Here is a 27,033-nt window from a genome sequence, read left to right as displayed (position 1 = left end):
ACACCATCAAAAGATCCCACGATCACGTAATCACACCATCACGCAGTCGCGCATTCACGCAGTCACACAATCACGCAGTCACACCATCACATACAACCGACAAACAAACTGAACAACAATGCTTGAGAAAACAGCTTCTTTAATCTCCGGTTGTTACGTCCGAGGTGGCATGTGCTTGTGTACGTCATAGTTCACCATTTCTTGTGGCAACAGTTGGCGAGGATCCGTCGACCATGGAGTGGTTGTGTCGGACGCTGGTTGCCGTTGTCGGCGATGGAGAGGCCTGAGAAACGGGTTTCCATGGTTCTGATGTCTGTCAGCTGAAACATGATACAAGCTGCAGGAGGATCACTCGGGATCCATGGGGTTTTAGGCGTCCCGCGTTAGGATTTATACCACGAGACGGAGGGCTAACGAGTGACGCATAAAACCCTATGTAACCTGAGCGATCATACTACAACTAATTTATCGTAACGACATGACATCGTAAACGAATTAAAACAAATTCAATTGATAGAAAACAACCGTTCGATTGAGCTGAGGTTAACGTGTGCTATGTCACGTGACGTTCATTGACTCGGAAAAAGCGTACGGCTTTTTGCTTCAAATCGGGATATTGGGGATTTATTCTTAGCAATCCACATGCAGCCTGACTTCTTCGTGGTGGGGTATAAGGGATTTCTTCTTCCGTTGAGAAATTTATTTCCCTCCAAGGCGGGGAACATATTATTTCACAAAGTGACGTGGACCTCATCAGATTTCATCATTCTGACATGAAGGTATGATCAGATAGTTAACAAAGCGGTGGTTCCGGGCACCAGAAACCTATGCTTAATGGATCGGGTGGTGACTTGCCTGCGTCATCCTACCCTGACAGCGTGAATTGTGCCTCTTAATATTAATCACTGGGTTGTCTTGTCCATTCTCGATTATTTTCACTTTGCTGTAAAACAACTTTAAGATTGCAGCGTTATACAAAAATAAACAAATGACTAAATACTCAAAGATGGGTACATATTTTCTGTTATGCTCTTCACTATGATTATCACACGATAATATCCCCATGTTTGGCACAAAAGCTGCAAAAATCAGATTGTTATAATTTATGATTCATCGTGACCCGACGGCGTCTTTGCTTGCTGACCCGTGAAGATCCGGGGAAGAATAGGTCTTCAGCAACCCATTCTTGTCTCCCCCGGTGAAGATCCGGGGTAGAATAGGTCTTCAGCAACCCATGCTTGACGTGAAGATCCGGGGTAGAACAGGTCTTCAGCAATCCATGCTTGCCGTAAAAGGCGACTATGCTTGTCGTAAGAGGCGACTAACGGGATCGGGCGGTGAGGCTCGCTGACTTGGTTGATGCATGTCATCGTATCCCAATTGCGTTGATCGATGCTCATGATATCAATCACTGGATTGTTTGGTCCAGACTCGATTAGTTACAGACCGACGTCATATAACTGGACTATAGCCGAGTGCGGCGCAAAACAACACACCAACTTATGCTGCTAGCGTTATCAAGCACTTTTTACCAGGCCTGCATTCGACTATGACTGCTGTAAAAACATGCTCCCGCCTTCACTGATATTTGGACTGGCAGTCCCCATGAAGGACAGTAAAAGGCGGCTTTGACTGACATATTCACCAACGATGAACTGTCTCCTTTGGAGTCCGGGTTTAATCAACGCTTTCTTAATTCAAATCTGCGCTTCACATTCACCCTTTGCACAGCAGGACTAATAGAGTGGAGTCATCAACACTTGTAAACACCTCACAGCAGGACTAATAGAGTGGAGTCATCAACAGTTGTAAACACCTCACAGCAGGACAAATAGATTTGAGTCATTAACAGTTGTAAACCCCTCACAGCAGGACTAATAGAGTGGAGTCATCAACACTTGTAAACACCTCACAGCAGGACTAATAGAGTGGAGTCATTAACAGTTGTAAACACCTCACAGCAGGACTAATAGAGTGGAGTCATAAACAGTTGTAAACATCTCACAGCAGGACTAATAGAGTGGAGTCATAAACACTTGTAAACCCCTCACAGCAGGACTAATAGAGTGGAGTCATTAACAGTTGTAAACCCCTCACAGCAGGACTAATAGAGTGGAGTCATTAACAGTTGTAAACCCCTCACAGCAGGACTAATAGAGTGGAGTCATTAACAGTTGTAAACCCCTCACAGCAGGACTAATAGAGTGGTGTCATAAACAGTTGTAAACATCTCACAGCAGGACTAATAGAGTGGATTCATTAACAGTTGTAAACCCCTCACAGCAGGACTAATAGAGTGGAGTCATAAACACTTGTAAACACCTCACAGCAGGACTAATAGAGTGGAGTCATTAACAGTTGTAAACTCCTCACGGCAGGACTAATAGAGTGGAGTCATAAACAGTTGTAAACCCCTCACAGCAGGACTAATAGAGTGGAGTCATTAACAGTTGTAAACCCCTCACAGCAGGACTAATAGAGTGGAGTCATAAACAGTTGTAAACCCCTCACAGCAGGACTAATAGAGTGGAGTCATTAACAGTTGTAAACCCCTCACAGCAGGACTAATAGAGTGGAGTCATAAAAAGTTGAAAAAACCTCACAGCAGGACTAATAGTGTGGAGTCATTAACAGTTGTAAACACCTCACAGGTAAGTTTAATCTTTGACATTGGCTTATAAGTGTGTACACTTTATATGTTATATTTGTATTGTTTGTGTATAAATAAGACCAGTAAATACAAACTTTAAAATGGTAAATCTAACCTAAGAGTAAATAGTAAGTCAGGTTTTAGCGCATTTCGGAGTATAAAATAAATATAAAAACTATCAAATAACTCATCTAGTTCTTTCAAGTATTTCTATTTTCCCTATGAGTGAATTGTTGCATGTTTGAGTGTTTCTTTGACTGATTTCATATATGAGAGGAAGAATAGTGTATATGTGAATGTAAGTACGAATGTGATTTTAGCCAAAGCTGTTTTGATGTGTTCCATGCCTTTGTAATGATAATAGATGTGTTTGATTTATTACTGTAGAAATAATGTTGTATTTTGTTTGCACAGATTTTGGGTACGCTTGGTACATCTGTCTTGGCGGAGCTTAGTGAACGTCGTGTGCACCCTAGTGACATACACCGGGTAGGAATAATGATATTTTGCATTCTCCTAAATGTTTATGTGATACTGAGTATCTCATCTATTTCATTTGACATGCGTCTTGCATTAAAACATCTGTGTCTGTACCATATATATTTAATTTGAATGTATAAGTTAATCAATTAGTTATCGTCCCTTGTTGTATTGTCATATAATCTGTCATTACAATTTTACCGAATTGGTGTAATGAACTGTTTTAAATCCTCGCGTATATTGTATAACGCTGTATTTATCGAATGATATATTGTGTCAGGGTGTGTAATCAAACACCGGGAATAAAGGTTCTCACCCCGTAACCAGTGTCTTGGACCTTTGGTTACTCCACACTAAAGACCTTACTTTAAGTTAATCAAAGGCAAAGGTTCTTGTAACATACACTCAATCAAAGATAACTGGTCTGGGTAACCCTCAACCTGTTTCAGGGCTATCCTCAATATTACACCTCCATACAGGTTTTCCGAGGTTAGCCTGAATAATGCGCCTTCTAGCACCTATCCTTCTTTGGTCTTATATTGGGTTACCCTCAACCCCTGAACTCACCTGTCTCCGGGTTACCCTCAACCCCTGTACTCACCTGTCTCCGGGTTACCCTCAACCCCTGAACTCACCTGTCTCCGGGTTACCCTCAACCCCTGAACTAACCTGTCTCCGGGTTACCCTCAACCCCTGAACTCACCTGTCTCCGGGTTACCCTCAACCCCTGAACTCACCTGTCTCTGGGTTACCCTCAACCCCTGTACTCACCTGTCTCCGGGTTACCCTCAACCCCTGTACTAACCTGTCTCCGGGTTACCCTCAACCCCTGTACTCACCTGTCTCCGGGTTACCCTCAACCCCTGTACTAACCTGTCTCCGGGTTACCCTCAACCCCTGTACTAACCTGTCTCCGGGTTACCCTCAACCCCTGAACTCACCTGTCTCCGGGTTATCCTCAACCCCTGTACTAACCTGTCTCCGGGTTACCCTCAACCCCTGAACTCACCTGTCTCCGGGTTACCCTCAACCCCTGTACTAACCTGTCTCCGGGTTACCCTCAACCCCTGAACTTACCTGTCTCCCGGTTACCCTCAACCCCTGAACTCACCTGTCTCCGGGTTATCCTCATCCCCTGTATTCACCTGTCTCCGGGTTACCCTCAACCCCTGTACTCACCTGTCTCCGCGTTACCCTCAACCCCTGTACTCACCTGTCTCCGCGTTACCCTCAACCCCTGTACTCACCTGTCTCCAGGTTATCCTCAACCCCTCTACTCACCTGTCTCCAGGTTATCCTCAACGTTAAACCTGTACTCAACTGTCTCCGGGTTATCCTCAACCCCTCTACTCACCTGTCTCCAGGTTATCCTCAACGTTAAACCTGTACTCAACTGTCTCCGGGTTATCCTCATCCCCTGAACTCACCTGTCTCCGGGTTACCCTCAACGTTAAACCTGTACTCAACTGTCTCCGGGTTATCCTCATCCCCTGAACTCACCTGTCTCCGGGTTACCCTCAACCCCTGTACTCACCTGTCTCCGGGTTATCCTCAACCCCTCTACTCACCTGTCTCCAGGTTATCCTCAACGTTAAACCTGTACTCAACTGTCTCCGGGTTATCCTCAACCCCTCTACTCACCTGTCTCCAGGTTATCCTCAACGTTAAACCTGTACTCAACTGTCTCCGGGTTATCCTCAACGTTAAACCTGTACTCAACTGTCTCCAGGTTATCCTCAACGTTAAACCTGTACTCAACTGTCTCCGGGTTATCCTCAACCCCTCTACTCACCTGTCTCCAGGTTATCCTCAACGTTAAACCTGTACTCAACTGTCTCCGGGTTATCCTCAACCCCTGTACTCACCTGTCTCCGGGTTACCCTCAACCCCTGTACTAACCTGTCTCCGCGTTACCCTCAACCCCTGTACTCACCTGTCTCCGGGTTACCCTCAACCCCTGTACTCACCTGTCTCCGCGTTACCCTCAACCCCTGTACTAACCTGTCTCCGGGTTACCCTCAACCCCTGTACTCACCTGTCTCCGCGTTACCCTCAACCCCTGTACTCACCTGTCTCCGGGCTACCCTCAACCCCTGTACTCACCTGTCTCCGCGTTACCCTCAACCCCTGTACTAACCTGTCTCCGGGTTACCCTCAACCCCTGTACTCACCTGTCTCCGCGTTACCCTCAACCCCTGTACTCACCTGTCTCCGCGTTACCCTCAACCCCTGTACTCACCTGTCTCCGGGTTATCCTCAACCCCTCTACTCACCTGTCTCCGGGTTATTCTCAACCCCTGTACTCACCTGTCTCTGGGTTATCCTCTACGCTACCCCTGTACTCACCTTTCACCGGGTTATCCTCAACCCCTCTACTCACCTGTGTCCGGGTTATCCTCAACCCCTCTACTCACCTGTCTCCGGGTTATCCTGAACCCCTGTATTCACCTGTCTCTGGGTTATCCTCATCCCCTGTGCTCACCTGTCTCTGGGTTATCCTCAACGTTACACCTGTACTCACCTGTCTCCAGATTATCCTCAACGTTACACCTGTACTCACCTGTCTCCGGGTTATCCTCAACGTTACACCTGTACTCACCTGTCTCCGGGTTATCCTCAACGTTACACCTGTACTCACCTGTCTCCGGGTTATCCTCAACGTTACACCTGTACTCACCTGTCTCCGGGTTATCCTCAACGGCTGCATCATCACCTGCCACAGGACGCTCTCAGACAAAGTGGGCGTTGTCAGAGAACCGTATAAGTAGTAAAAGTCACGTGATGAGGGAAGTAATTTGTCTGGGTTAAAGGTCACGTTTGAGCCACCTGAAATGAGTTCAGTATCTTTAATAATATTACCTCGTCATTCATGCTACGTGTATTAAGTTAAAATGTTATTATGCCAGACGACTTCATGTTTCGTGCAGACGAGTCAATATTCATCACGTGACGGTCAATATTGATGATGTGACGAGTCAATATTTGAGATCAATGTCAGTCACATGATTTGAGAGTCTACATTGAAAAGTATTGTTTCGTCACGTGGTACGGATCAACCAATGGAATTGCAGGATTCAAAATATCAAATGTAATTTCCTAATATTGGATATTTACCATCCCCAAAAACAGTCGTGGGATAACTTTTATTCTAACATTACTGTGAAGAACGCTTAAGTCCAATGTAAGAGTAAAAGCATTTTTTAGTGATAATTGGTGCATTAAAGTCCGTCGTCTCACACCATATAGTCACTCCTTGTAAACCCTCACTGTGTCAGGAAGTATACAGTCAAGTGATGGCAGATAAATTCAAGCTAAAGAGATCAACTAATACCTAAATAAACACTGACTTAACTTACTTTTGGATTAAATTGTTTCTAACAACTAGTATTTAGATCTCAATTAATAAATTTTGTAAAGAACATTTTGATAATATCACAAATCCCACTGTTTTTTCTATGTTGATGGTGATTGTTGACGTAAACAAACACAACATATGCCGTACACGAAGTGTGGATCGCGACTCACCGCAACTGCCAGACCCAGACCTCCAGTGTGGACAAGCACTCCCAGCTGCCATTCTGCTCAGCATCCGGCTCTCCATCGCTCCTGTACACGGTTCTTCCGTACACACATCACCTGCAACAGACATGGGGCTCAAGTACAGTCATCCTCATAACATAGTTCATCTAGTATATATCTATATATACGGATCCCCACTATGCATCTCGTCTCCACACATCTCCCGGTTAATATACAGCCCATCTGTATAGATCCTCACTACACCGCTCATCTGTATGGATCCTCACTACACCGCTCATCTGTATGGATCCTCACTACACCGCTCATCTGTATGGATCCTCACTACACCACTCATCTATATATATCCTCACTACACCACTCATCTACATGGATCCTCACTACACCACTCATCTATATGGATCCTCACTACACCACTCATCTGTATGGATCCTCACTACACCACTCATCTATATATATCCTCACTACACCACTCATCTACATGGATCCTCACTACACCGCTCATCTATATGGATCCTCACTACACCACTCATCTATATATATCCTCACTACACCGCTCATCTACATGGATCCTCACTACACCACTCATCTATATGGATCCTCACTACACCGCTCATCTATATATATCCTCACTACACCACTCATCTATATGGATCCTCACTACACCACTCATCTATATATATCCTCACTACACCACTCATCTATATGGATCCTCACTACACCACTCATCTACATGGATCCTCACTACACCGCACATCTGTATGGATCCTCACTACACCGCGCATCTATATGGATCCTCACTACACCGCTCATCTATATATATCCTCACTACACCACTCATCTACATGGATCCTCACTACACCACTCATCTATATATATCCTCACTACACCACTCATCTATATGGATCCTCACTACACCGCTCATCTATATATATCCTCACTACACCGCTCATCTATATATATCCTCACTACACCGCTCATCTATATGGATCCTCACTACACCACTCATCTATATGGATCCTCACTACACCACTCATCTATATGGATCTTCACTACACCGCTTATCTACATGGATCGCCAATTTATGGCTCATCTATATGGATCGCCACTTTATAGCTCACATATACATGACTCATACATGTCAGTTATATCTCGGTATGTTAGTTATATCACGGCATATCAGTTATATCACAGTATTATCAGTTATATCTCGGTATGTCAGCTATATCATGGTGTGTCAGTTATATCTCGGTAGGTCAGTTATATCTCGGTATGTCATTTATATCACAGTGTGTTACTTATATCACGGCACGTCAGTTATATCCTGGTGTGCAATTATATCACGGCTTGTCAGTTACATCACAGTGTGCAGTTTTTTTCACGGCATGGCAGTTATATCATGGTGTGCAGTTTTGTCATGGCATGTAAGTTATATCATGTTGTGCAGTTTTATCATGGCATGTCAGTTATATTATGGTGTGCAATTTTATCATTCATGGCATGTCAGTTATATCATGGTATGTCAGTTATATTATGGTGTGCAGTTTTATCATGGAAAGACAGTTATATCATGGCATGTCAGTTTTATCACGGCATGTCAGTTATAGCATGGTTTGCAGTTTTGTCATGGTATGTCAGTTATATCATGTTATGCAGCTTTATCGTGGCATGTCAGTTATATCATGGTATGTCAGTTATTTCACTGTGCAGTTTTTTCACGGCATGTCAGTTATATCACGGTATGTCAGTTATATCGCAGTATTATCAGTTATATCTCGGTATGTCAGTTATATCTCGGTATGTCAGTTATATCTCGGTATGTTAGTTATATCACGGCATATCAGTTATATCACAGTGTTATCAGTTATATCTCGGTTTGTCAGTTAAATCTCGGTATGTCAGTTATATCTCGGTATATTAGTTATATCATGGCATATCAGTTACATCACATTATTATCAGTTATATCTCGGTATGTCAGCTATATCATGGTGTGTCAGTTGTATCTCGGTAGGTCAGTTATATCTTGGTATGTCAGTTATATCTCGGTAGGTCAATTATATCTTGGTATGTCAGTTATATCTCGGTATGTCAGTTACATCTCGGTATGTCAGTTATATCTCGGTAGGTCAGTTATATCTTGGTATGTCAGTTATATCACGGCATATCAGCTATATCACAGTATTATCAGTTAAATCTTGGTATGTCAGTTATATCTCGGTATGTCAGTTATATCTCGGTCTGTCAGCTATATCATGGTGTGTCAGTTATATCTCGGTAGGTCAGTTATATCTTGGTATGTCAGTTATATATCGGTATGTCAGTTATATCTCGGTATGTCATTTATATCACGGTGTGTTACTTATATCACGGCATGTCAGTTATATCCTGGTGTGCAATTTTATCACGGCTTGTCATTTATATCACACTGTGCAGTTTTTTTCACGGCATGTCAGTTATATCATGGTGTGCAGTTTTATCACGGCATGTCAGTTATATCATGATATCCAGTTTTATCATGGCATGTCAGTTATATCACTGTGTGCAGTTTTATAACGGCATGTCAGTTATATAACAGTGTGCAGTTTTATCACGGCATCTCAGTTATATAATGGTGTGCAGTTTTATCATGGCATGCCAGTTATATCGTGGTGTGCAGTATTATGACGGCATGTTAGTTATATCACAGTGTGCAGTTTTATCAAGGCATCTCAGTTATATCACGGTGTGCAGTTTTATCATGGTATGTCAGTTATATCATGGTGTGTCAGTTATATCATGGTGTACCGGTTTTATCATGGCATGTCAGTTATATCATGGTGTGCAGTTTCATCAAGGCATGTCAGTTACATCACGGTGTGCATTTTTTTCACGGCATCTCAGTTATATCACGGTGTGCAGTTTTATCATGGTATGTCAGTTACATCACGATGTGCAGTTATATCATGGTGTGTCAGTTATATCATGGTGTACAGGTTTTATCATGGCATGTCAGTTATATCATGGTGTGCAGTTTCATCAAGGCATGTCAGTTACATCACGGTGTGCAGTTTTTTCACGGCATCTCAGTTATATCACGGTGTGCAGTTTCATCATGGTATGTCAGTTATATCACGGTGTGCAGTTATATCATAGTGTGTCAGTTATATCACGGTGTGCAGTTTTATCATGGCATGTTAGTTATATCACGGTGTGCAGTTTTATCATGGCATGTCAGTTATATCATGGTGTGGAATTTTATCATGGCATGTCATATATATCAAGTATTGTCAGTTCAGTGTGGTGCACATAAAGAGACGCATGTTGTTAAAGTTGATGCAACACGTGAACAATGGTGTGGGAAGAATCTGAGAATCGAGCCCACTGTCAGCAGATCCTGTCGCATCTAAAAGCGGCAACATCGCAAAGTGTATTAAATACCTCTGAACCACCTTGAATAGAATTATCAGAAGTGTCGAACAGCCGGTTATTCGGAGTGAAATTCGGATCTGTTGTTGGTTGTGGGTTTAGTTGAACTAAGTTAAGACTACAGTGGAAGCTGTCTGACCAGGACTCACAGAAATATTATCCTGCTGGTACTAAATTCAGGGTACTAACAGGAGCCCAGTCTTGACAGATTCCACCATAGTGTAGACGTTGTGACACAATGTGACAGATTGTATCCTCACTTCCGTTATAATCTTGGATGTTAATCAGCCAATCCAGTATGGCGTCTAGTTGAGGGCTGTATTGTCCTTGACGTGTCTGTAACAGAGAAATTAGACCGTGATTTGTCTGCAACAGAGAATTAAGACCGTGACGTGTCTGTAACAAGGACATTAAACCGTGACGTTCTGAAACAGGGACATTAAACCGTGACGTGTCTGTAACAGGGACATTAAACCGTGACGTGTCTGTAACAGGGACATTAAACCGTGACGTGTCTGTAACAGGGACATTAAACCGTGACGTGTCTGTAACAGGGACATTAAACCGTGACGCTCTGTAACAGGGACATTAAACCGTGACGTTCTGTAACAGGGACATTAAACTGTGACGTTCTGTAACAGGGACATTAAACCGTGACGTGTCTGTAACAGAGACATTAGAGTGCAAACCGTGACGAGTCTGTGGCATTGTAACAGAGCGACAAAGCCCTTTCAAAACAAAATCGTAACGCACAGATCTAAACAGTTGAGGCAGTTTCACAGGCCTCTTGTTTTCCTTGTTCAGGGAGATAAATCAGTTATTGAACGATATCTGACTATCGATACACCTGAAGCGGAAGTTAAGCTACTTGGCCAAATTCCCTTGTTTTGACTTTGCAATTCCGAGCAGAAATTCCGATTCATAGGATTAAAGAAACAGATCAGCAAGAAGGGGTGCGCAATACCTACTTCTTGCCTAAATGTCTTACCCCCAAATTTCCCTTTTATTATATATGACCCGAGTAATAAGGGACAAAACTGACCTAAACTAGAAATGGTCGAGGCGATCATAAGTCTCTGTAAAGTATGGGAGTCACGATAACCTCAGCGCTACCAGAGTTTTGTAGAAAGGACCTCTGAGTGACGTTAAGTTATTACGATGTGGTTGAAGTATTCTTCTGTTAAACTCAATTGGAGTTTGGTGTGGATCGCGCAGACGCCTATTTACACACAAGACAGTGGGATTTTAAAAAAGTTCTAAACAGCAAGTGATATATAAAACAAGCTCATGTGTAATATCAGCTTTAGAGCAAAGGCGAGTCAGATACCAGAAGTATTCACGAGTTTGCTATTACATGGGAGATGCACTGTATTTACATCATGCTGGCTTGTGACTAGCTGATAGAACATTGCAGGGGTTGATATTGGTTAAATTTACTTGGACTGTGACTTACTGACTGACTAGAACAATGCAGGGCTTGATATTGGTTGAATTTGGCTGGATTGTGACTGGCTGGTAGAACATTGGAAGGGTTGATATTGGTGGAATTGACTGGATTATGACTGGCTGGTAGAACAATGCAGGTGATATATGATAAAGGAATTGGCTGTATGGTGACAGGCTGAAAGAACATTGTAGAGGTTGATATTAGTGGAATTGGCTGGATTGTGACTGGCTGGTAGAACATTGTAGAGGTTGATATTGGTGGAATTGACTGGATTATGACTGGCTGGTAGAACAATGCAGGTGATATATGTTAAAGGAATTGGCTGTATGGTGACAGGCTGAAAGAACATTGTAGAGGTTGATATTAGTGGAATTGGCTGGATTGTGACTGGCTGATAGAACATTGCAGGGGATGATATTGGTTGAATTTACCTAGACTGTGACTTACTGACTGACTGACTAGAACAATGCAGGGGTTAATATTGGTTTTTATCTTGTTGGACTGGGACTGACTGACAGTACAATGCAGGGGTTGATATTGGTCGAATTTGGCTGGATTGAGACTCACTGATAAACACTGCAGAGGTTGATATTGGCGGAACTGGCTGGATGGTGACTGGGTGATAGAACAATGCGGGGGTTAATATTGGTGGAATTGGCTGGATTGTGACTGAGTGATAGTACAATGCGGGGTTAATATTGGTGGAATTGGCTGGATTGTGACTGACTCATAGAACAAAGCGGGGGTTAATATTGGTGGACTTGGCTGGATTGTGACTGGCTGAAAGAACAATGCAGTTGATATATAATAAAGGAATTGGCTGGATGGTGACAGGCTGAAAGAACATTGCAGAGGTTGATATTGGTGGAATTGGCTGGATTGTGACTGAGTGATACAACATTGCAGAGGGTGATATTGGTGGAATTGGCTGGATGGTGACTGGCTGAAATAATATGCAGGGTTTGATATTGGTGGAATTTGCCTGGAGTGTTACTGACTGATAGAACATTGCAGAGGTTGATGTTGGTGGGATTAGCTGGATTGTGACTTGCTGGTAGAACAATGCAGGTGATATATAATAAAGGAAATGGCTGGATGTTGACTGGGTGAAAGAACATTGCAGAGGTTGAAATTGGTGCATTTGGCTGGATTGTGACTGACTGATACAACATTGCAGAGGTTGATATTGGTGGAATTGGCTGGATGGTGACTGACTGACAGTACAATGCAGGTGTTTATATTGGTGGATTTGGGTGGATTGTGACTGACTGATAGAACATTGCTGTGGTCGATATTGGTGGAATTGGCTGGATTGTGACTGACTGATAGAACAATGCGGGGGTGAATATTTGTGGAATTGGCTGGATTGTGACTGACTGATAGAACATTGCAGAGTTTGATATTTGGTGAATTGGCTGGATTGTGACTAACTGATAGAACAATGCGGGGGCTAATATTTGTGGAATTGGCTGGATTGTGACTGGCTTGTATAACAATGCAGGTGATATATAATAAAGGAATTGGCTGGACTGTGACTGACTGACAGTACAATGCTGGTGTTTATATTAGTGGAATTGGGTGGATTTTGATTGACTGATAGAACATTGCAGTGGTTGATATTGGTGGAATTGGCTGGATTGTGACTGACTGATAGAACATTGCAGAGGTTGATATTGGTGGAATGGGCTGGATGGTGACTGACTGATAGAACATTGCAGAGGTTGATATTGGTGGAATTGGCTGGATTGTGACTGACTGATAGAACAATGCGGGGGCTAATATTTGTGGAATTGGCTGTATTGTAACTGGCTTGTATAACAATGCAGGTGATATATAATAAAGGAATTGGCTGGATGGTGACTGGCTGACAGTACAATGCGGGTGTTTATATTTGGGGAATTGCCTGGATTGTGACTGACTGACAGAACATTGCAGAGGTTTATATTGGTGGAATTGGCTGGATTGTGACTGACTGACAGTACAATGCGGAGGTTAGTATTGGTGGAATTGGCTAGATTGTGACTGGCTGACAGTACAATGCGGGGGTTAATATTGGTGAAATTGGCTGGATTGTGACTGGCTGGTAGAACAATGCAGAGGTTGATATTGGTGGAATTGGCTGGATGGTGACTGACTGATAGAAAAGTGCGGGGTTTAATATTTGTGGACCTGGCTGGATTGTGACTGGCTGACAGTACAATGCGGGGGTTAATATTGGTGGAATCGGCTGGATTGTGACTGACTGGTAGAACAATGCTGGGGTTAGTATTGGTGAAATTGGCTGGATTGTGACTGACTGATAGAACAATGCGGGGGTGAATATTTGTGGAATTGGCTGGATTGTGACTGACTGATAGTACATTGCAGAGTTTGATATTTGGTGAATTGGCTGGATTGTGACTAACTGATAGAACAATGCGGGGGCTAATATTTGTGGAATTGGCTGGATTGTGACTGGCTTGTATAACAATGCAGGTGATATATAATAAAGGAATTGGCTGGATGGTGACTGGCTGACAGTACAATGCGGGTGTTTATATTAGGGGAATTGCCTGGATTGTGACTGACTGACAGAACATTGCAGAGGTTGATATTGGTGGAATTGGCTGGATTGTGACTGACTGATAGAACATTGCAGAGGTTGATATTGGTGGAATTGGCTGGATTGTGACTGACTGATAGAACATTGCAGAGTTTGATATTTGGTGAATTGGCTGGATTGTGACTAACTGATAGAACAATGCGGGGGTTAATATTTGTGGAATTGGCTGGATGGTGATTGGCTTGTATAACAATGCAGGTGATATATAATAAAGAAATTGGCTGGACTGTGACTGACTGACAGTACAATGCTGGTGTTTATATTAGTGGAATTGGGTGGATTGTGATTGACTGATAGAACATTGCAGTGGTTGATATTGGTGGAATTGGCTGGATTGTGACTGACTGATAGAACATTGCAGAGGTTGATATTTGGTGAATTGGCTGTATTGTAACTGGATAGTAGAACAATGCAGGTGATATATAATAAAGGAATTGGCGGGATGGTGACTGGCTGAAAGAACATTACAGAGGTTGATATTGCTAGAATTGGCTGGACTGTGACTGAGTGATACAACATTGCAGAGGTTGATATTGGTGGAATTGGCTGGATGGTGACTGACTGATAGAACATTGCAGAGGTTGATATTGGTGGAATTGGCTGGATTGTGACTGACTGATAGAACAATGCGGGGGTGAATATTTGTGGAATTGGCTGTATTGTAACTGGCTTGTATAACAATGTAGGTGATTTATGATAAAGGAATTGGCTGGATGGTGACTGGCTGACAGTACAATGCGGGTGTTTATATTAGGGGAATTGCCTGGATTGTGACTGACTGACAGAACATTGCAGAGGTTTATATTGGTGGAATTGGCTGTATTGTGACTGACTGATAGAACATTGCAGAGGTTGATATTGGTGGAATTGGCTGGATTGTGACTGACTGATAGAACATTGCAGAGGTTGATATTTGGTGAATTGGCTGGATTGTGACTAACTGATAGAACAATGCGGGGGCTAATATTTGTGGAATTGCCTGGATGGTGACTGGCTTGTATAACAATGCAGGTGATATATAATAAAGAAATTGGCTGGACTGTGACTGACTGACAGTACAATGCTGGTGTTTATATTAGGGGAATTGGGTGGATTGTGATTGACTGATAGAACATTGCAGTGGTTGATATTGGTGGAATTGGCTGGATTGTGACTGACTGATAGAACATTGCAGAGGTTGATATTTGGTGAATTGGCTGTATTGTAACTGGATAGTAGAACAATGCAGGTGATATATAATAAAGGAATTGGCTGGATGGTGACTGGCTGAAAGAACATTGCAGAGGTTGATATTGGTAGAATTGGCTGGACTGTGACTGAGTGATACAACATTGCAGAGGTTGATATTGGTGGAATTGGCTGGACTGTGACTGAGTGATACAACATTGCAGAGGTTGATATTGGTGGTATTGGCTGGATTGTGACTGACTGATAGAACAATGCGGGGGTGAATATTTGTGGAATTGGCTGTATTGTAACTGGCTTGTATAACAATGCAGGTGATATATAATAAAGGAATTGGCTGGATGGTGACTGGCTGACAGTACAATGCGGGTGTTTATATTAGGGGAATTGCCTGGATTGTGACTGACTTACAGAACATTGCAGGGGTTTATATTGGTGGAATTGGCTGGATTGTGACTGACTGACAGTACAATGCGGGGGTTAATATTGGTGGAATTGGCTGGATTGTGACTGGCTGACAGTACAATGCGGGGGTTAATATTGGTGAAATTGGCTGGATTGTGACTGGCTGGTGGAACAATGCTGAGGTTGATATTGGTGGACTTGGCTGGATTGTGACTGAGTGATACAACATTGCAGAGGTTGGTATTGGTGGAATTGGCTGGATGGTGACTGAGTGATAGAAAAGTGCGGGGTTTAATATTTGTGGACCTGGCTGGATTGTGACTTACTGATAGTACAATGCGGGGGTTAATATTGGTGGAATCGGCTGGATTGTGACTGACTGGTAGAACAATGCTGGGGTTAGTATTGGTGAAATTGGCTGGATTGTGACTGGCTGATAGAACAATGCGGGGGTTAATATTGGTGAGATTGGCTGGATTGTGACTGAGTGATAGAACATTACAGAGGTTGATATTGGTGGAATTGGCTGGATGGTGACTGAGTGATAGAAAAGTGCGGGGGTTAGTATTGGTGGAATTGGCTCTATTGTGACTGAGTGATACAACATTGCCGAGGTTGATATTGGTGGAATTGGCTGGATGGAGACAGGCTGAAGGAATATGCAGAGGTTTGATATTGGTCCAATTTGTCTGGATTGTGAGTGACTGGTAGAACAATGCGGGGGTTGATATTGGTGGCATCGGCTTGATTTTGACTGACTGTTAGAACATTGCAGAGGTTGATATTGGTGGAATTGACTGGATAGTGACTGGATGGTGACTGGCTGAATGAACAATGCGGGGTTAATATTTGTGTAATTTGTCTGGATTGTGACTGGCTGACTGTGACTATAACTGTGTATGACTGTCATTTACTGTGTTTGCTGTCATTATAGATAGTTATAACTGTGTGTGACCGTCATCATAGATAGTTATAACTGTATATGACCGTAATTTTAGATTGTTATAACTGTGTCTGTCTGGCTGTATGACTGTCATTTACTGTGTTTGACTTTCATTATAGTTAGTATTAACTGTGTATGACTGTCATTATAGATAGCTTTGACTGTGTATGACTGTCATTATAGATAGTATTAACTCTGTATGACTGTCATTATAGATAGTATTAACTCTGTAATGACTGTCATTATAGATAGTAGTAACTGTGTATGACTGTCATTATAGATAGTATTAACTGTGTATGACTGTCATTATAGATAGTATTAACTGTGTTTGACTGTCATTATAGATAGTAGTAACTATGTATGACTCTCATTATAGAAAGTTATAACTGTGTATGACTGTCATTTACTGTGTTTGACTGTCATTATAGACAGTATTAAATGTCTATGTCTGTAATTAGAGATAGTTATAACTGTGTATGACTGTCATTATAGAAAGTTATAACTGTGTATGAGTGTCACTATCGATAGTATTAACTGTGTATGACTGACATTATAGTTAGTATTAACTGTGTATGACTGACATTATAGATTGTTTTAACTGTGTATGACTGTCACTATAGCTAGTTATAACTGTATATAACTGTCATTATAGAGACTATTAACTGTGTATGAGTGTAATCATAGAAAGTTATAACTGTGTATGACTATCACTTACTGTGTTTGACTGTCATTATAGACAGTGTTAACTGTCTATGTCTGTCATTAGAGATAATTATAACTGCGTATGACTGTCATTTATTGTGTTTGATTATCATTATAGATAGTATTAACTGTGTATGACTGTCATTATAGATAGTTATAACTGTGTATGACTGTCAATATAGAAAGTTATAACCGTGTATGATTGTCATTATAGATAGTATCAACTGTGTATGACTGTCATTGTAGATAGTATTAACTGTGTATGACTGTCATTATAGATAGTTATAACTGTGTATGACTGTCCTTATAGAAAGTTTTAACTGTGTATGACTGTCATTATAGATAGTTATGACTGCGTGAGTGTCATTAGAGACAGGTATAACAGTGTATGACTGTCATTATAGGTAGTTATGACTGTATATGAGTGTCATTATAGTTAGTATTAACTGTGTATGACTGTCATTATAGATAGTTATAAGTCTTTATGACTGTCATTATAGATAGTATTAACTGTTTATGACTGTCATTTACTGTGTTTGACTGTCATTATAGACAGTATTAACTGTGTATGACTGTCATTTACCGTGTTTGACTGTCATTATAGCTAGATAGTTATAACTGTGTATGAATGTCATTATAGATAGTTATAACTGTGTATGACTCTCATTTACTATGTTTGAGTGTCATTATAGATAGTTATAACTGTTTATGACTGTCATTATAGTTAGTATTAACTGTGTATGACTCTCATAATATATAGTTATAAATGTGTATAACTGTCATTATAGATAGTATTAACTGTGTATGACTGTCATTAAATATAGTTATAACTATGTATGACTGTCATTATAGATAGCATCAACTGCGTATACATAGCATTAACTCTGTATTACAGTCATTTACTGTGTTTGACTCTCATTACGGATAGTTATGACTGTGTATGACTGCCATTATAGATAGTTATAACTGTGTATGACTGTCATTATCGATAGTTATAACTGTGTATGACTGCCATTATAGATAGTTATAACTGTGTATGACTGTCATTTACTGTGTTTGACCGTCATTATAGACAGTATTAACTGTCTTTGTATGTCATTAGAGATAATTATAACTGTGTATGACTATCATTTACTGTGTTTGATTGTCATTATATAGACAGTATTAACTGTGTATGACTGTCACTATAGGAAGTTATAACTGTGTATGACTGTCATTAAAGATAGCATTAACTGTGTATGACTGTCATTATAGAAAGTTATAACTGTGTATGACTGTCATTTACTGTGTTTGACTGTCATGATAGACAGTATTAACTGTTTATGTCTGTCATTAGAGATATTTATAAGTGTGTATGACAGTCATATATGTGTTTAATTGTCATTAGAGAGAGTATCAACTTTGTATGACTGTCACTATATAAAGTTATAACTGTGTATGACTGTCATTTTCTGTGTTTGTCTGTCATTATAGATAGTTATGACTGTGTGACTGTCATTAGAGATAGGTATATCAGTGTCTGACTGTCATTATAGATAGTTATAACTGTGTATGACTCTCATTATAGTTAGTATTAACTGTGTGTGACTGACATTATAGATAGTTATGGCTGTGTGACTGTCATTGTAGATAGTTATAACTGTTTATGACTGTCATTATAGATGGTTATGACTGTATATGACTGTGTATGACTGTCATTATAGATAGTTATAACTGTGTATGACTTTCATTATAGATAGTTATGACTGTGTATGACTGTCATTATAGATAGTATTAACTGTGTATGACTGACATTATAGATAGTTATGACTGTATATGACTGTTAAAACAAAAGAAACTGTTTTTGCAGAAAAATAACATGGTTGGTGTTTTTAATAAAATAAAAACAGGCACAAAATTAATCATAAAAAAATATTTGGTTTTGCAACTAAGCTGAACAAATATTTAATCTCCCAAAGTGTAGGTTGCGATGGAACGACACATAGCATAGCATTCACTGGTCCTCAGTGTCGAATGCAAGTCAGCAGAGGTTTGTTGTAGCTTTTATCGCGCTGTAACAACCTTTCGAGGTGTAGACATACGTTTGTATTTAAGGACCCCATACAACCGACCTTGTTACAGATTTTTAACCTATTTGCAGGCCTCATGTTGGCTAAACGCGCTGAGCTATCTGCGCAAACCAACAGTAGAACCAGTTTAATAAGTGACTGAAGATCACGTTACCGTCAATCGTCCAGCATGGTTATCGCATGTTTTAAACGTTTACAGCGTTGTCACTGCTTCTCAGGTTGAAGGCATGGCAATTAATTATTTAGAGACTGAAATTAGTTGGGTACATATCAAGTCACTTAATCGTGGCAGCCTTTTGACAGTTTCTGTCATTGATCTTTCACGCAATATAGTAGTATGGCCATTATGCTTGAAGCATATCCTTATACCTGGTCATGTCATCAGGGCAAGTCGTTACTTCTTTGAGAGGCATTTAGAAGTTGGAGTACTGAGTAAGTTTAAGACTTAGGGATGAACAATTGTAATAAAGAAGTTGTTCATAACTGTCTACGACTGTCATAACAAATAATTATAACTGTCTTTGACTGTCATTATAGACAGTATTAACTGTGTATGACTGTCATTTTACTGTGTTTGACTGTCATTACAGATAGTTTTAGCCGTGTATGGCTGTCATTAGAGATAGTTATGACTGTGTGGCTGTAATTACAGATAGTTATAATTGTGTATGACTGTCATTATAGATAGTTTTAGCCGTGTATGACTGACATTATAGATAATTATGACTGTATGACTGTCATTATATATAGTTATAACTGTGTATGACTGTCATTATAGATAGTTTTAACTGTGTATGACTGTCATTATAGATAGTTATAACTGTGTATGACTCTCATTATAGATAGTTTTAACTGTGTATGACTGTCATTATAGATATTTATGACTGTGTATGACTGTCATTATATATAGTTATAACTGTGTATGACTGGCATTATAGATAGTTATAACTGTGTATGACTGTCATTATAGATAGTTATAACTATTTATGACTGTCATTATAGATAGTATTAACTGTGTATGACTGTCATTATAGATAGTTATAACAGTGTATGACTGTCATTATAGATAGTATTAACTGTGTATGACTGTCATTATAGATAGTTTTAAATGTGTATGACTCTCATTTTAGATAGTTATAACTGTGTATGACTGTCATTATAGATAGTTATAACAGTGTATGACTGTCATTATAGATAGTTATGACTGTGTATGAATGTCATTATAGATAGTTATGACTGTGTATGACTGTCATTATTGATAGTTATAACTGTGTATGACTGTCATTATAGATAGTTATAAATGTGTATGACAGTCATTTACTGTTTTTGACTGTCAATATAGATAGTTATGACTGTGTATGACTGTCATTAGAGATAATTATGACTGTGTATGACTGTCATTATAGATAGTTATAACTCTGTATGACTGTCAATATGGATAGTTATAACTGTGTTTGACTGTCATTATAGATATTATTAACTGTGTATGATTGTCATTATAGATAGTTATAACTGTGTAATTCTGTCATTATATATATTTATAACTGTGTATGACTGTCATTATAGATATTTATATCTGTGTGTGAATGTCATTATGTATAGTTATAATTGTGTATGACTGTGGTTGATATAGTGATAGTTAGTTTTAACTCTTTATGAAAATGAGTGAGTTGGGTTTTACAGAATATTAGTTTTATTGCGGCGTGTCAGCTTATTGTGGGAGGAAAGCCCGAGGTGATGCAGGTCTCAGACGTTTACTTCGGATTCGAACCTACAGTCATAGGGTTCCGGCGTGTCCAAGGGACGCAACTCTGCACAGCGAATCGCCGCGCCTTAGACGAGTGGGCTACCCGTGTCCCCTCTTTATAACAGTCATTAATAGTTGGTGATAAAGCTAGAAAGTGATTTATGGTGTATGGTTGTCTTTAACTTTCCTCCCCTGCTGGAGAGTGATCGCATGGCATTGTGGAAGACACTCGTTACCAGTGTGGCCCGTGAAGATCCGGGGTAGGATAGGTCTTCAGCAACCCATGCTTGTCTCCCAGTGAAGATCCGGGGTAGAATAGGTCTTCAGCACCCCATGCCTGTCTCTCAGTGAAGATCCGGGGTAGAATAGGTCTTCAGCAACCCATGCATGGCGTAAAAGGCGACTATGCTTGTCGTAGGAGGGGACTAACGGAATAAGGTGGTCAGGCTCGCTGACTTGGTTGAGGCATGTCATCGATCCCAATTACGTGGATCGATGTTCATGTTGTCAATCACAAGATTGTCTGATCCAGACTCGATTACTTACAGAGCGCGGTCATATCATTGGAATATTGCTGAGTGCGGCGTTAAACAACAAACAAACAAACAAAAATACCAGTGTTTAGTCGTGCCCCCTGTGTTGGTGGTTGACGGCGGTAAAAGGTATTTGACAGTTGTTGACATGTCATACAGTGTGACGCCGTGATATGACTGGAATACTGTTAAAAGCGGCGTTAAACCCAACTCACTCACTCACTCACTCACTCACTCATACAGTGTGACAGTTACTTACAGATAGGAAGACTGCCACGACCGCCTGGCCCGCCACGCTGCCACTGGCGTTCCCTCCGTCACGTACATGGACCAGGTGCATCTGGGGAAGAGAGGAAGCCCGATGACAGACTGACAGAGGTCTGATTGTCGTACAGGCGGAAGTACACTGAACAGTTACGTTAAGAGAAGACATTTGAGGAATGAACAGACATTACGTTCACGCCCGCTCATAGCACTGGGACTGAATGCGGGGAGAGAGAGGCCACCGATTCACAGTTAAACCACTTAAGTCCCAAAAGCATCGGAGCTGCCAGCAGTGTCTATGTCTATGTCTCAGTTGACTGTTGAGGGAGTTGCAAGCACCCACGTTCAGGATGTTGACTGTTGTGGTTACTACCTCACTTCCGGATGTATTAGGTGACACGGGGTTAAAAATAGACACCTGCACATACTGCGACCCGTTAGGTCAGCCAGGTGGTCCTGTAGGTTCTGTTGTAAAATAGTGGCACATGAATTGAAAAAACAAAAAAACAAAAACAAACTGCATTGATTGTCGGGCTTATTGAGTTGACTGGTTCCCATCAACGTGCTCCGATCGCTGCAACTGTTTCCCGTGCTTTCAGTCGTTGATGTGTATGTTCAGACCGCATTATTTATTTACAGGCCGCCATGGTATGGGTGTACTATTACTTAAACAGCATTTATTCACCTAATCTACTTCAACATTATCCTCCTGTCTTGACTGTCTTCAAATTTCTCTTCTAGACGCCCCTACCGTATAGCTGGTGCGTGCAGGCCGGGCTCACCTCGCCATCATAGCGATTCCCGAACACTCTGTGCTCCGTGCCGTGGCGAGATCCGGTCTTGCCCACGTGGATGTGGAGGCTGTTGAACCGGAAGATGCAGTCGGTGTAGCCAGGGACGCCCTGCAGAACGATGTCCGGAATAGTACCCTGGGCGATCTTTGGATAGTAACCTAAGATGAAAAAAAGTGTCTGTTCAACATTGGTTTGTCAGCTGAAACTTGCAAATATGAGTAAACTGTGTCACTAGCGCGGTGCACCGGAGAGTGGCAGCGGAATGGGTCTGTGCACCACGTGACCAATGGGTGACGGCTGGAAACGAACGATCGATGATGACGTCATGTCGCATTGTTTATAATAAGCAATGGGATTCTCTAAACTTCAAATGTGAGGCGAGTTTAGCTCTAAACAGCTGCTCAGTACTCACCCGATGAAGGAACAAGAAGTAGCTCTGACACGTCGTGACGAAGAATTATAGAAGTTGCTATCTATAAACATCTTACCAAGGAAAGGGAGTTAACTGACTATAAAAGTCCAGTTTCCATCCTTGCCGAACTAAGTTGCAATAATGGAGTTATGTTTTGGCTTGACTAACGAGCTTCTGAATAATCCAATCGAAATCGCGTCACGAACTAGACATCCGGTTAGAAACCAACATGAATTTCAACGTGTAGATTTCGGTCGACTGCAGGATAGTCAAAACATGTGTACCGTCAGCTGGGCATCGACAGACATTTTACAAATTATGTCATGCTTTAAATCAAGGTGCTCACGTGATTTGATGCACTTAGCGAGGTAAGACCTGTTTTATTACAATATACATCTGGATTATCGAGCAGAGCGTATTTTGTTTGAAGCAAATGCAAGTGATATGAGAGATGGAATCTGATTGGTCAATAGTAGGAACATAGAAGGGACACTGGTGGCGCTACGATCGAGCCCAGAAATTCCAAGGGTGGAAACTGGACTTTTATTGCCAGGTAACTCCCTTGCCTCGGGAAGATGATCCATAAAAAGTGTCATGTATTTGGCAATGTTGTCGAAATGCACTCATTGACATCAGTGTCCATCCTAGATTATTGTCCTGGCAGGTGTGTTATGTCATATATGCCATGGGGTAGGAACACGAAAACCACTCTTTTCATGACATTTTCATGTGTGCGCATACCAATTGGAATAATTTGGACAGTTTATTCCTTCAAACTTTATGTTAAACGTTAGAAAAAATCCATTTCCCTCCAATTCCCAGGTACAGAAATTATTAGGAAATTTTACAATTTCAAATGTCTTGCGCACGTTAGGCAGTTATGAGATACGATTGGCATCTATGCGTTTGGAATACACAGAAGTCCATACATGCACAAGTGGAATCAATTATTTGTGTGTCATTTTATTTCCTTTCATGACCGTACACAGTTATCAATATTCAATCAAACCTCATGAAATACATTAGGAATAAATGGACATACGGTGCATAACTAGTTTCATCTCAGCGGGTGCTCGGTATCCCTGCAGGGTATGTAAACCAAGTCACAGCTCGTTTCGATGGACAAAGGATGCTCAGTACATTAGCGAAGGACATTTAATGGCAAGTGGCCAAGGGCAAGATAAAGCCTTAGCGTTCATTTTCACAGAGAACATTGGACGAAGAAATATTACGACAGTAACATTGTGCGTTAAAATGCAAAAAAAACACGAACATTTAAGCGCCTACTTTTACGAACAACAATGACGAACAATGGAAGTATGCTGAACAATGGAAGTATGCTGAACAATGGAAGTATGAGGAACAATGGAAGAATGCTGAACAATGGAAGTATGATGAACAATGGAAGTATGATGAACAATGGAAGTATGATGAACAATGGAAGTATGAGGAACAATGGAAGTATGATGAATAATGGAAGTATGATGAACAATGGAAGTATGATGAACAATGGAAGTATGAGGAACAATGGAAGTATAAGGAACAATGAAAGTATGATGAATAATGGAAGTATGATGAACAATGGAAGTATGAGGAACAATGGAAGTATGATGAATGGTGGAAGTATGATGAATAATGGAAGTATGATGAACAATAGAAGTATGATGAACAGTGGAAGTATGAGGAACAATGGAAGTATGATGAACAATGGAAGTATGAGGAACAATGGAAGTCAGAGGAACAATGGAATCATGAGGAACAATGGAATCATGAGGAACAATGGAAGTATGAGGAACAATGGAAGTATGAGGAACAATGGAAGTATGAGGAATAATGGAAGTATGATGAACAATGGAAGTATGATGAACAATGGAAGTATGAGGAACAATGGCAGTATGATGAATAATGGAAGTATGAGGAACAATGGAAGTTTGATGAACAATGGAAGTATGAGGAACAATGGAAGTATGATGAACAATGGAAGTATGATGAACAATGGAAGTATGAGGAACAATGGAAGTATGATGAATAATGGAAGTATGATGAATAATAGAAGTATGATGAACAGTGGAAGTATGAGGAATAATGGAAGTATGAGGAACAATGGAAGTATGAGGAACAATGGAAGTATGATGAACAATGCAAGTATGAGGAACAATGGAAGTATGAAGAACAATGGAGGTGTAAGTATATATGTAGCAGAGAGAGTTCAGATGGAGTGACGTAGAGGTTTGAGTATATATGTGGCAGAGAGTGTTCAGATGGGGTGACGTAGAGGTGTGAGTATATATGTGGCAGAGAGTGTTCAGATGGAGTGACGTAGAGGTGTGAGTATATATGTAGCAGAGAGTGTTGAGATAGGGTGACGTAGGGGTGTGAGTATATATGTGGCAGAGAGTGTTCAGATGGGGTGACGTAGAGGTGTGAGTATATATGTGGCAGAGAGTGTTCAGATGGAGTGACGTAGAGGTGTGAGTATATATGTGGCAGAGAGTGTTGAGATGGGATGACGTAGGGGTGTGAGTATATATGTGGCAGAGAGTGTTCAGATGGGATGACGTAGAGGTGTGAGTATATATGTGGCAGAGAGTGTTGAGATGGGATGACGTAGAGGTGTGAGTATATATGTGGCAGAGAGTGTTGAGATAGGGTGACGTAGGGGTGTGAGTATATATGTGGCAGAGAGTGTTGAGATGGGGTGACGTAGAGGTGTGAGTATATATGTGGCAGAGAGTGTTGAGATGGGATGACGTAGAGGTGTGAGTATATATGTGGCAGAGAGTGTTGGGTTGACGTACAGATATGTATATGTATGTAGAGAAACATGAGGGTTAAGTAGAGGTGTCAAGTGGACGTGGTAGGACTGGTGGGTGTTGGTTGTTCATCGTGAGGAGGTATTGTTCGACACTCACCGTCGTTTTCGAGGAGGCCGGTGACGAGTTGACGAGGGGGATAGCCCAGACGGTGGTTGGGGTCACAGAAGAACTTGACCAGGTGGGGGTAGATGCGGACGGGGGACTGGTTAGAACCCCCGAAACATGGAGACGTGTCACACACCTTGTTCCAGTTGTCGGGTCCTGAAAAAAAGATGACATGAAATAAGACAACATGGTGTAACTGTGACATACTGAGACTAGTGAAGCATCCGTCAAGGCATGATATACTCAGACACTTAAAACACCGTTCCCAGACAGGAGTCTATTTAACAGACACTATAAATTGATTTAAACACGACTGAAATGAAATGAATAAGCCCAATCGAGGTTATTTATTAGCATTTAGGGAATCAATTGTTGTTAAAACCAGATTGAACAGGTTTATGCAACAGCATGGCAGGGTGATGCGGAGGAAATCCCACAGTGACGTTTTATATTTCAACCACAGGAATACGAGCGTGAGCCTGACAGGGTTATTCAGAGCTATCAACCCCCCACCCATCCCCCCTCACCCCCCAACCCACCCATCCCCCAAGCCCCCCACCCACCCCCCAACCCCACCCCACCCCCACCCCCAAACACACACATATAATATTTAATATTCGGTCCCTACGTAGACCTAATTATTCACACGCACAGGCACACGCACACGCACACGCACATGCTGACACACGCGCGACTCACCAATGCTGGACCTTCTGTTGTAAGAAAAGCAGTACTCCGTCCTCTGGCGACAGAGTTGCGGGGGCCCGAGGGGACTGTGTTGGGCCGGGGGAAGGAACGACTGGGGGTAGACGTCAGCGAGCAGCACCCCTGACAGCATGGTAGCCACCAACACAGACACGGTCCACATCGTCGTCGTCGGTGCTTGCAGCTCCGGCCACGGCCACAGTTTCCCAGCTTTTAGCACCTCAGTTTATT

General features: G+C 41.5%; 1 protein-coding gene across 1 annotated transcript; it reads right to left on the bottom strand.

The window, feature by feature from the left end:
- Window positions 1-191: 191 nt before the first annotated feature.
- On the bottom strand, window positions 192-26,965 carry LOC139464207 (carbonic anhydrase 1-like). The gene is made up of 8 exons (XM_071245729.1): window positions 26,797-26,965; window positions 26,089-26,253; window positions 22,753-22,922; window positions 21,966-22,046; window positions 10,334-10,409; window positions 6,656-6,766; window positions 5,808-5,956; window positions 192-320 (listed from the first exon to the last, which is right to left on the bottom strand). The coding sequence occupies exons 1-8, from the start codon at window positions 26,963-26,965 to the stop codon at window positions 192-194; spliced, it is 1,050 nt and encodes a 349-aa protein (XP_071101830.1).
- Window positions 26,966-27,033: the final 68 nt, after the last annotated feature.

This window comes from Haliotis cracherodii, unplaced genomic scaffold (assembly GCF_022045235.1).
Source record: "Haliotis cracherodii isolate W230 unplaced genomic scaffold, xgHalCrac1.p SCAF_17, whole genome shotgun sequence".
In the NCBI taxonomy this organism is placed as follows: domain Eukaryota; kingdom Metazoa; phylum Mollusca; class Gastropoda; order Lepetellida; family Haliotidae; genus Haliotis; species Haliotis cracherodii.
Note: the sequence above shows the minus strand (reverse complement) of the source record. Positions and strands in the feature narration are given on the sequence as shown.